At 41.9% G+C, this 11,403-nt stretch overlaps 1 protein-coding gene across 2 annotated transcripts; it reads left to right on the forward strand.

Annotated features, from left to right (window-relative positions):
- The first annotated feature begins 225 nt into the window (after positions 1–225).
- LOC112222786 (lysosomal-associated transmembrane protein 4B) lies at positions 226–10,939 on the forward strand. Of its 2 annotated transcripts, XM_024385533.2 has the most exons (8): positions 226–581; positions 1,367–1,478; positions 2,439–2,512; positions 2,897–3,019; positions 3,214–3,312; positions 6,111–6,206; positions 8,426–8,488; positions 9,629–10,939. In XM_024385533.2, exons 1-8 carry the CDS (start codon positions 489–491, stop codon positions 9,710–9,712), a joined length of 744 nt encoding a protein of 247 aa, XP_024241301.1. In that variant the 5' UTR covers positions 226–488; the 3' UTR covers positions 9,713–10,939. The 2 variants fall into 2 exon arrangements, with proteins under 2 accessions (XP_024241301.1, XP_024241302.1); XM_024385534.2 differs by lacking the exon at positions 8,426–8,488.
- Positions 10,940–11,403: the final 464 nt, after the last annotated feature.

The raw sequence follows: 11,403 nt of genomic DNA on the forward strand, positions 1-11,403 counted from the left end.
GGGGACAGTAATGTCTGTTGAATTATTTAAATTGTTTTTGATACTTGTCCTTTACCTCTCTTTATTGTCAGAATGTTCCAAATGCAATAGATTCAAATATGCCCTTTCTGTTAATTTCTACCATAAAGATCATAAAGAAAGGCATTATTGTGACGTGAATATTCTCATTCAACATATCCCAATAAACATAGCAGGCAGCTACAGTATAACTATTTAAATTTCCCGGCTTTGGTGAGGGATGATGGGAACATTATTCTCGAAACAACTAGTTACATCACCGGCTCTTGATCCTATCCAGCTCAGGTCACATGCTCCAATGTTTGCTACTTGCCTGAGTTGATCACTAGAGCCGGCGTGAGGGTGTTATCGCTAATTGCAGATGACACCGCGCTTGCCGGAGAAGAAATTCACTTCGATCTATTTGGATTGTTTATCATTAACAGTTAGATATAGATATCTGTGAAGTGCCTCATCCTTGGATTGTAAATATGATTTCCCCGTGGGACCGATGGCATTCCACCAGATGCTGCCTGTGCTGTCATGTCCGCACGGGCACGGTTATCCTGGGGGTTTGGTATATGGTGAGCATTCACAGTCGCTATTATTCACAACACTATTTAGATTGGCTTAACAACTAACAAAAACAGGGTTATTATTTGTAGGACGTTGTTCCATGTTCAATGTTAATTTTTATCCAGCAGAAAGTAGTCTCATTGTGCTTGGCTGCAAGTGCTAACATTTAATGGAGTGTTTTAATTATGGACGAAGAAGTTATTCCGCTAAGGAGTCCAAGAAGGGGTTAACGTAACCAAACACCAGTGGGGAAAAAGCGTTAATGAATTGTTCAGTACACTCAGCCCTTCAGGACAGGTTACAGGTCTTGTGTCAGGTAGAAGCCTTTAGGCTATGGCAATAATTCATTTTCCATTGTGCACTTATGTAGAATTAATTCAAAAGTTAATGCACCATTACTATCCTTGTGGAGTCGTTCCATCATGTTGACATTAAATTGAATGTCAGCCTACACTGCTGAGTTAGAGGTGGTTCACTCAAATTATAAAATGACTGTTTCCTTTCCTGGAACACAGCCAAATAGTTCCTAAGTAATGAATCCTATAATGAAGTAATTTGGGTGAGCAAGTTATACCTTTATACTAAAGGCTGAGCTATTATGTATCTGTATCCTCCTGTCAGTCAGACTGATCCTGATGTCTTTATGTGTTTAGCTGATCAATGCCATCAAATGCTTGTGGAGCCTTTCATTCACGTTGAAGTTGAACCTTTCCCTAATATTGATCTATTAATGTGTATCCTATTCCTATCTTGTTTGTCAGTCTAAATGTCCTTATGTCTTAATGTCCTTTAGCTGATCAATGCGGTGGTGTTACTCATCCTCGTCACGGCCCTGGGTGATCCTGACCAGTACCATCTGACCAGCGCTGAGCTGGCTAACGACTTAGATGACATGGATGACGCCAGTAAGTAGCCTATAGCTTTATGCTGGGATAGATGTGTGTGACGTTGCATAGGCCTGCCCACGCCTCCTTAGTAGCCTGACGGGCCAGTGTGTTTGTGCTCTAGCCAACTCCTCTGTCTGTTGTGTATGTGATGACAACGATGGAAACTACTATGGCGTTAAGTATCAATGCCAAAACTACTGGTTTTATAAATCACTTGATATCATTGAAAGCAGCCAATAGTCAGTAGTTCTCTCACTTCACAATAAAGCCGATCAAATCTCTCAGTCCGTGGGCACGCATGTCTAATGTTCAGTTGTGTTGGGAATTTTCACAAACGTGCTAAATCAGCTAGGTCTTGCCCAGGTTGGAAGTGAACTGTAGCAGCATATGCTGGCCAAATTGACATGTCTGCCATTGGTTGTCTGTACAGTAGTGTCTGATTGAAACTGACTGAGTTGACCCAGTTCCGGTCAGATTAAGCGGTCCTGTGATCTCTTTTGCCATTGGTCCAACTGGCCCTGCATTAGGCAGGCCATAGAAATATAATTACTAGAACGGCCATCCCTGTTCAAATCAATGTGCCATGATAGGTGGAACTGCAAATTTCTATGAGGCAGGCAGTGATTCAGTTCAGGCTAGTTACAGAACTAAAGCAGACTGGCTTTTGTTCTGTTCTGTTGGAGCAGACTACTGTGTTCTCTGGGCTGTGCACAGATGGACAGGATTACTGTGACGCTGACAGTTTGACATAGTATTTTTGTTTTCTGTCAAATCCACTCAATGTGGAGTTGGGTCATTTTCACATAATCAGTGTCAAACTAGGAATGAGCTGAGTTTATTATAAGCTTATAAATTACTGTGATATTAATTCAATCACCACCCAAGGGCAAACACCAAGTGATTTTCTCATCATTTGCCACAGTTATTAATTTATTTGAATGCAGACCTTGTATACATTATGATTCCCTTCTATTCCAGACATGTGTATTGCTTCAGCGATCTCGTTGCTGATGATACTAATTTCTGGGATGGCGACGTACGGTGCGTATAAGGTAAGCAAACGTCACATCAATAGCGTTCTGCTGTTGCTTGTACTGGTACACTATGTCTGCTCTCGTAAGAATGAATACAGATGAAGACACTAGGAGGATCGTCCAAATATAGTTTAAACGTTTTTGTCCAAATGTAGTTTTAAACCAAACTTTCAAATCAAGATTTACAGACATGGTCTTGAATGGCTGGGTCCCACTGGAGTAAGTTTACCAAACCTCCCACCAGAAACACATTGATTTACATTTAATGCATCGTTCCGAAGGTTTTGTTTGAATCGTAGTGAATCATAGTTTTTCAGATAGATATATTAGTCTTTCCTGCAGCTGCAGCTCTTCAGATGCTATTCCCTCGTGGCTAACATAAAACTGTTTTTCCTGTTTTAGCAACATGCTGCTTGGATCATCCCATTCTTCTGCTACCAAGTCTTTGACTGTGCACTGAACACCCTGGTGGCTGTTAGTATTGTGGTCTACCCCAGCACCATACAAGATTACCTCCAACAGCTGGTAAGAAGGACTCCAAAGTCAAACTCTTATTCTAATAAAGTCCCAGAAATGACACACTACTGCCTGTATAATGCACTAGATAGTGCACCATATAAGGAATTGGGTGCCATTTTGGATGTAGCCGCCACACTCTTTACCCCCAATCTCACTGCAGCTGATTTTGTCCGTCTGACTATCTGGTATCACCCTCACAGCCTGAGAACTTCCCCTACAAAGAGGACATCATGGCCATGAGCAACGTGTGCTTGGTCTTCATCGTGCTCCTCTTCATCGGCTGCATTCTCACCTTCAAGGTAACTGCTACTGAACTGAAACACGCAAATTTCCCTACCACAGATTCCTAACACATTGTATAAGTTTTGTTACTTACTGTATGAGTGACAAAACAGTGCTTATGCTGTGTGAGAGGAAAATGGTGTTCATCTGGGGAAGTTATTCAGGTTATTTTTATGGCAGAAACCTTTGACGGACGGACAGAGGATTCTGCAGAGGTTCAAACGTCTGGCAGGAGCCGTTTCACAAGGCTGTTTTCATAACACCATAATGGGAGCCATTGAGGCAGTGCCCTCGTCAGTGTTGCTCTTGGCCCATCCAAGTTAGAAAGCTTTCACATTAGCTCTGACAAACTGTCAGATGATGCCAACTACCAATGTCCCACCACACTATACAACTCTGTTTTATGGCATTGTAAAAGCCCCTCTAAATGGCCTGCTAGCTCTATTAGGCTGCTGCTACAGAGCTCCTGTGTCGTACAAAGACCATCCAGATGGAGGGAAACAGATTGAGAGAAAGAGGATGTTTTTTATTTTTATAGACTTCAGTAAGGCTCTGTGTCACCATGTAAAACTGTGGAGATACCTTACTGAGAGCATCTTAATGCAAACATGCTATAATAATGAGGATGACCACACGTTTCTATTACTTCTGGTCCAATCCAAAAGTAAGGGTTGATACGTAGCTCAGCTGTCAGTGAGTGATAATTGCTCTGTATAGATGTTGCTACCTCTACCAGCATATCATCCACAGAGGATTGACGATTGTATGTGAGTTTAGCATGTTGAGGAATGTCTTTTGGAATTTCTTACAGAATGTCTATAGACAGTATATACCATATGGAGGTCTACAGTTTTTACTGCACATTGTTGAAGAGACCGTAAAATTGACAATTCAGGTGTCAACTCATTTAAGTGGTGTGTGCAGTGGGATATATATAGAGCATTCGGAAAGTATTCCGACCCCTTCACTATTTCCACATTTTATTCTAAAATGTATTTAATAAAACATTTTCGTAAGCAATCTACACACAATACCCCATAATTGCAAAGCGAAAACAGGTTTTTAGAAATGTTTGCACATTTATTAAAAATAAAAAACAGATACCTTATTTACATAAGTATTCAGACCCTTTGCTATGAGACTTTACATTGAGCTGAGGTGCATCCTGTTCCCATTGAGCACCCTTGAGATGTTTCTACTATTTGATTGGAGTCCACCTGTGGTCAATTCAATTGAATGGACATGATTTGGAAAGGCACACACCTGTCTATATAAGGTCCCACAGTTGGCAGTGCATGTCAGAGCAAAAACCAAGCCATGAGGTTGAAGGAATTGTCCGTAGAGCTCCGAGACAGGATTGTGTCGAGACACAGGTCTGGGGAATGGTTCCAAACATGTCTGTAGTATTGAAGGTTCCCAAGAACACAGTGGCCTCCACCATTCTCAATTGGAAGAAGTTTGGAACCACCAAGACTCTTCCTAGAGCTGGCCGCCCGGCCAAACTGAGCAATCGGGGGAGAAGGGCCTTGGTCAGGGAGGTGACCAAGAATCCAATGGTCACTTTGACAGCGCTCCAGAGTTTCTCTGTGGAGAAGGGAGAACCTTCCAGAAGGAGAACCATCTCTGCAGCACTCCACCAATCAGGCCTTTATGGTAGAGTGGCTAGACGGAAACCACTCCTCAGTAAAAGGCACATGACAGCCCACTTGGAGTTTGCCAAAAGGCACCTAATGAACTCTAACCATGAGAAACAAGATTCTCAGGTCTGATCAAACCAAGATTGAATTCTATGGCCTGAATGCCAAGCGTCACGTCTGGAGGAAACCTGGCATGGTGGTGGCAGCATCATGCTGTGGAGATGTTTTTCAGTGGCGGGGACTGGGAGACTAGTCAGGATTGAGGAAAAGATGAATGGAGCCAAGTACAGAGGTCCTTGATGAAAACCTGCTCCAGAGCGCTCAGGGGCAAAGGTTCACCTTCCAACAGGACAATGACCCTAAGCACACAGTCAAGACAACGCGGGAATGGCTTTGGGAAAGTCTCTGAATGTCATTGAGTGGCCCAGCCAGAACCCGGACTTGAACCCGACCTGAAAATAGCTGAGCAGCGACGCTGCCTATCCAACTTCAGAGAGTTTGAGAGAATCTGCAGAGAAGAATGGGAGAAACTCAGCAAATGTAGGTGTGCCAAGCTTGTAGCGCCATACCCAAGAAGACTCTAGGCTTTAATCGCTACCAAAGGTGCTTCAACAAAGTACTCAGGAATGGGTCTGAAAACATTTGTAAACGTTATATATAGAAATGTGCAAATTCTAAAAACCTGTTTTGGCTCTGTCATTATGGGGTATTGTGTGTGGATTGATGGGGAGGGGGCAATTTAATCCATTTTAGAATAAGGCTGTAACATAACAAATTGTGGAACAAGTCAAGGGGTTTGAATACTTTCCGAATGCACTGTGTATACATACAGCTGAGCTCAGTCCTAGACTGTTTTATAGTTGCCTACTGCTTTACCAGATGATGTTGTTTGGCTGGACAGGACAGAACCACAGAAAGCTACCTGATCTTGTTTTTGTGCCACTCTCCTGAATGAGCTGTACTATACTATACCTTTCTGCAATGGACTGGACATTGAGTCTTGTAATTTTGTGAATGAATGACACCCCTCTGCATTGTGCTGGAGATGCTTTCTGAATTAATTATACAGTACCCCTTTGGATTAAGATGAATATTTAGCCTTTGACAGATACTGTACCTTAACTTCATCAGCAGCTGACATTTCTTTTATGTCTTTGATAATGGTTTTCCCTTTGCAGGCGTACCTGATAGCATGTGTGTGGAACTGCTACCGGTATGTGCGTGCAAGAAGCACCACAGAAGTCCTGATATACGTCACTACTAATGACACCACGGTAAGTCACAGGACACAAGCATCTATTTCAATTGCTGTACAGTACATAAATGACAATTCCTACATTATGACATGGTGGGTTTGTTTTTTAAATTTTATACCAGTCTGCTGTAGTTACTACAGGGTAATACAATGTAGTATATTTCCTCTGTTCAGTTAGTTGGGTTTGAAAGAAACGGATACATACTCAAGACAAACCACCTCTGTGAATGCTAACCACCTTTTTGACAGTTATATTTTTCCGCAAATATCGACATTGCATTTACTCCTACAATAATATGTTGTAATTTCCAACTCAAACAGCAGCTGAAAAAATATACTGTTTCTGTTATTCACTCTAACCCTTTGCTTGCAGAGTTGAAAACAATCTAGATGTTTACCAGTGCTGTATTATCATGATATATCTCTTTGTATTCATATGATACATCTCATCTACTCTATAATTACCCTCCCTTCCTCATAAACTCCCTCTGCTTTGTGCTTTTCATTCTGGAGAAATCTTTAGATAAATGTTTTTTTATGATAGATTTATCTCGGTGTGATGCTATTGTGTGTTTACAAAGAAAACATAGAAACTTTACATCCAATGGAAAAATGATTCACTTATTCCAGGTCACGGATCAGGTTCATATTATGCGTAGGTTAGGTTCCCCTCAAGACGGTGAGGGAGAGCACATTTCAACAGTTAAGCCATCATGTCAGTAAAGGAAGGAAGTATAAAGTTGTAGTAAGTTGGGCTGTAGTAAGGGGCTTTGCGTGAATGAGGCTCCAGTCCACACTGGCAAACTCATTAATATGGCTACAGTACATTGGCCACCTACTCATTGAAAAGATCTCGGTCTGTCTCTCTCTTTCTCCTACTGGTATCATATAGCCCAAGCTTGGCCACCTGGCTGCTCATCCTCTGCTTCCGCTGCAGATATTACAACACGTTATCCACTGTTGAACCAGGGGAGGGGAGAAATACAGCCTGAAAACATGGCAAGGATCTAGTTTAGCGATCAGACCGTTGCAGCACTGCTCATCCAGCTAGCCTGGGGGAAGAGGATTACTGTGTGATGTCACAATGCAGGTGTAGGAGAGGAGAGGGAGGAGTTGTCAGAACAGTGTTTGTACCTCAATGATGAGAGTCAGAACAATACCATTATCAGGACTTTTTGTTCTACCAGTAGAATGTGTCACTATATAATGTTGTAATTGACAAGAGTTTGATATCTAAAAGGGATGGAGTAGGCTTATGTCAATTAGATTTTTATTTGTCCCCAGAATATAAACCTTAAATTCCAAGCCACTACGAATGGTTCATGATGCTCATGGTTTGTTTTGAACATGGAGAGCACGGGCTGGCTAATAGATGGCCCGCAAGTTTTAATGTTTCAGTTTAAAATGGACATGTGATACAATCTTTCTTGGGGCTTAGTTGTGGTCAATTTACAGCGTACAAACTATTTTTATGTACCGGCCCCCAGACCATCCCCTCCGACCAAAAATCGAAATTTAGTTTTTGTACCATGTTGTGTTGCTACTGTGTTGTGTTGCTACCATGCTGTGTTGTCATGTTGCTGCCATGTTGTGTTGTCGTCTTAGGTCTCTATTTATGTAGTAGTGTCTCTTGTCATGATGTGTGTTTTGTCCTACATTATTATTATTTTTATCCCAGCCCCCGTCCACGCAGGAGGCCTTTTGCCTCTTGGTAGGCCGTCATTGTAAATAAGTATTTGTTCTTAATTGACTTGCCTATTTAAAGAAAAAAGAATTGCCTACCCCTGATGTAGAGGAATGACGTGATGTTTTGGTCTAGAGAAGCTGAGGCCTTTCAGGTCCTCTGTGTAAAACACCTTAGCTATGAAGGGACTGGACGAGACTGCTCTTTTTAACCATTCAAATCATCAGTCAAATGTGCTAGAAAAACAACATACTGCCTGCCATGCTTTCCGTAGGTCTAGGCTTTCAGTGGGCAAGTGGTCAGACAATATTCTGGTAGACCACCAGTCTACGGGAGTGTTCTGATTCCCTACTTCTCTCCTGAAGTGTGCACTCCCTTACTCCCCTCCTGAACTTAAATGCTGTTGATTGAGGGATTTAGAGACCAGTCCATTCCTTTTAAATCTATCGTGGGGATTGACTGACTGCACACTTCATGTGTAAAGGTAGACTGCAGCCATCTGTGTATTATTGACAGGTTATTATAATCAGGGATACTGCATTGCCTTCCGACAGGTGGCGTCACTCCTACACGACGCTAAGCCCTCGAACAGAGCAGATGGAGTCGCGCTATCTGACGTAAGACAATATTGGGGATAGCCTACTGTAGATGTGATGTCTTCCACATTTCTGAAAGTCGGTATGTCTGGACTGAGCGGAGCCACCGAGGGGGCGGTTTTCCAGACACGCATTGCTTTTTAGTCCAGGACTAGACCTAATCTGTGTCCGGGAAACCACCCCGTGAATTATAGCTTCAGGACATCAAGCACAATGTGTAGTGTTAAATCACTGGTCTGAAATCAGAAAGGTCCACCATGACATGGACTCCAGTCTGGACTGTAATGCCATTATGCCCCTAACCAGTGCCTTACTGTTGTGTGTGAGGATGACAATGGCATTCTCTAACCATATTTTACAGTATCCTCTGACGGTGTTGTCCATCGAAAATGCATTGAATCATAGATGTTGCTTACAGTATGTCTCTGTGTCAGTAGGAAAACCAGGATGGGTTACATGCATCTGAGACACACACACACGGCCAGCCATTTCCCATGATAGTATTTGGTTGGTTCCCCAGAGAGAGAGTGTAGTAGTCTGAAGAGAGGACACCTGAGACGGAGTTCTACTTTACCTCGTCAAAGACATAGAGAAACTGGCTGACTGAACCTGACTCATGTCAGTCAGATAGGATGTGAATGTTGTCTGCAGTGGACTTGACTTGCTGTCTGAGAACCACAGTCACAGCCTGGAATCCAAACTGAATATCACTCTGTTTCACTTCACTGATTTCAGTCTGGACCCGCTCCAATAGATTTGGACCACATTCATTCATGACCCTCTCTATAGATTTGGCCTCTCAATAAACTTGTACCATATTCATTCACGGTCTCCCGTTCTCTCTCTTCGTCTTCTCTCATTTCTCTCTGTTCTCCCATCTAGACTATTATATAATCATTACAGATCTGTTTTGAAATCCTCTGTCATCCTCTCTATATATGACCATCGTGTCACTTCTGGGAGCTCACACTATTTTCACTTTATCCTCAAGAGTATATTTGACCAATTGCTGTTTGACCCACTACCAATATTACTGCTTGTAGTCTTTGCCAGTGACTAAATATATTGTAACCATGTCAAACAGTTTTGAACACTTTGTTCTGTTGTCAGTCACACGTTAGAGGAGTCTGGTCTTGATCACCCTTTATTCTGTATTCCCAGGTACTGTTACCCCCATATGATGACACCATGGCTATTCCATCCAAGAACGCTCCTCCCCCCTATGGGGCACCCTATATAGCATGAAGAACCTGGGCCGCTGTTCTCCTGACCAACTGGACCCCTTGTTACTACAGCAACCTGACATTCCAACCAGACCTGGGTCAACAAATAATATTTGTTTTCTTTCCAATACACTATGCATTTTATAGTTGGCATTTGATAACTGTCACACTGGGTGTGTGGTGTTAGCAGTATTTTAATAAAGTTTACAAATATATATACTTTGACCCAGGCCCCAATACCACTGATTCTTTCCAAAACATTTAACCTACACACATTTACTTACTTACCTGTTACTGTGATACTGTTTAACATTATACTGTTTATTTGGAGTTATTTATTTTCACTGATCTACAGTTGAAACATCGAGCAGGAACGAGTTAAAATATGAGCGTGCTAGTAGTGTGTGTAATAGCAGATATATATTTTCTTGCTTGTACTAAACTGTACTTCTACATGTTCTCTACTGTCAGTCCTAATCCAAAGGCCACCCACCAGAAACGTGTTTCCATGGTCTATGAAGCAAGTACTTGTGAGAGGCCTACACAAATCAAATCAGGCACTGAGACCCCCCCCAAAAAATATATATATTGCCCATGATTTAGGCTGGTCCCAGATCTGTATGTGCGTTGTCATGTATGGCATGACGATTACAGTCAGAGAAGTTGGCTAAAGCACACACAGGTCTGAAAACAGGCAAGTGGGGATTGTATCCTCGACTCAAAATATTTATTTGTTCTGCCCATGATCACTGTTCGTTGTTGGATTTCCTTTACAAACAACTTCCTTTCTGATAGGGTGCACTGAGAGAATGTATGAAGTGTTGCTATGCGCGGAAGGATTCCAAAGATTTAAAGCACCTGCCTGTAATCTAACAGATGATCGAAGAGCAGAAGTCATATCACCAAGTTACTCCTACGTTATTGTTTAGTGTGTGTAGAAAACTGTCATTATTATTATTATTATTACAACAGGACAGTGTTGAGTTGACCTTTATTTTAAAGGTGGAGTTTTAGGACTTGTACATTTGATCTTATATCTGTGTTGATTCCAATAAAGTAAAAAGTGGTGGTCCTGTTTTTTGAATTAAGCCAATGTAAGCGGACTGGTCTGCTCTGCCGGATGCAGTTATTGGCAAGCTGTTCCCCAGACGGGGGATGTCCTCTGAGGACTCATTTAACTGTCTGCTGCTGCAGCATAAAAAGACACTGAAGTTATATTTATTTGTCCATTAAAAACACATTTAATTGACGGACAGATCTTGTGTTTTTATTTTGGGTTCTTAAGTGTCGTGCTGTGTGTTGTATTTACTGTGCATTTCATTTTAATATGTTGTACACTTTATCAGTTCTAGGGCAGGGGCTACGGTTCTGTTTTTCAAAATGGCTTTGAGACAAATCCACCATAGTATTATTGTGTTACATTACATCACTGCTTGTTAGGCATATGAGATGACAACCACAGGGAAAAGTCTAGGACTAAAAGGCCTAGTTCTTTCTTCGACTGGCACTAATTCTGTGATCCTTTCCTTACCTCATAAACCTGAATAACGGAAATTCTCTAGGAAACTTGGAAACTATTTGGCCATTGACTTTAAGAGCTGTTAGGGCCATAATGTTGTCATTGTAAGACAGGTAGTCTATTTTCAGGATGATTGACGTTAAGAGCACTGAAAGCGCTGCTTCAGACCCCTTTTCCATAAACTGCTGCCTTAC

The sequence above is a fragment of the Oncorhynchus tshawytscha genome, linkage group LG23, assembly GCF_018296145.1.
Source record: "Oncorhynchus tshawytscha isolate Ot180627B linkage group LG23, Otsh_v2.0, whole genome shotgun sequence".
Lineage (NCBI taxonomy): Eukaryota > Metazoa > Chordata > Actinopteri > Salmoniformes > Salmonidae > Oncorhynchus > Oncorhynchus tshawytscha.

What these genes read in the sequence shown, in the direction of transcription:
- LOC112222786 (XM_024385533.2), top strand. Translation starts at nt 489, where the DNA reads ATGATTTCCCCGTGGGACCGATGGCATTCCACCAGATGCTGCCTGTGC. An exon ending in AAGATTACCTCCAACAGCTG is followed by an intron (nt 3,020 to 3,213) that starts GTAAGAAGGACT and finishes TCACCCTCACAG; the next exon opens with CCTGAGAACTTCCCCTACAA. An exon ending in GCTGCATTCTCACCTTCAAG is followed by an intron (nt 3,313 to 6,110) that starts GTAACTGCTACT and finishes TTCCCTTTGCAG; the next exon opens with GCGTACCTGATAGCATGTGT.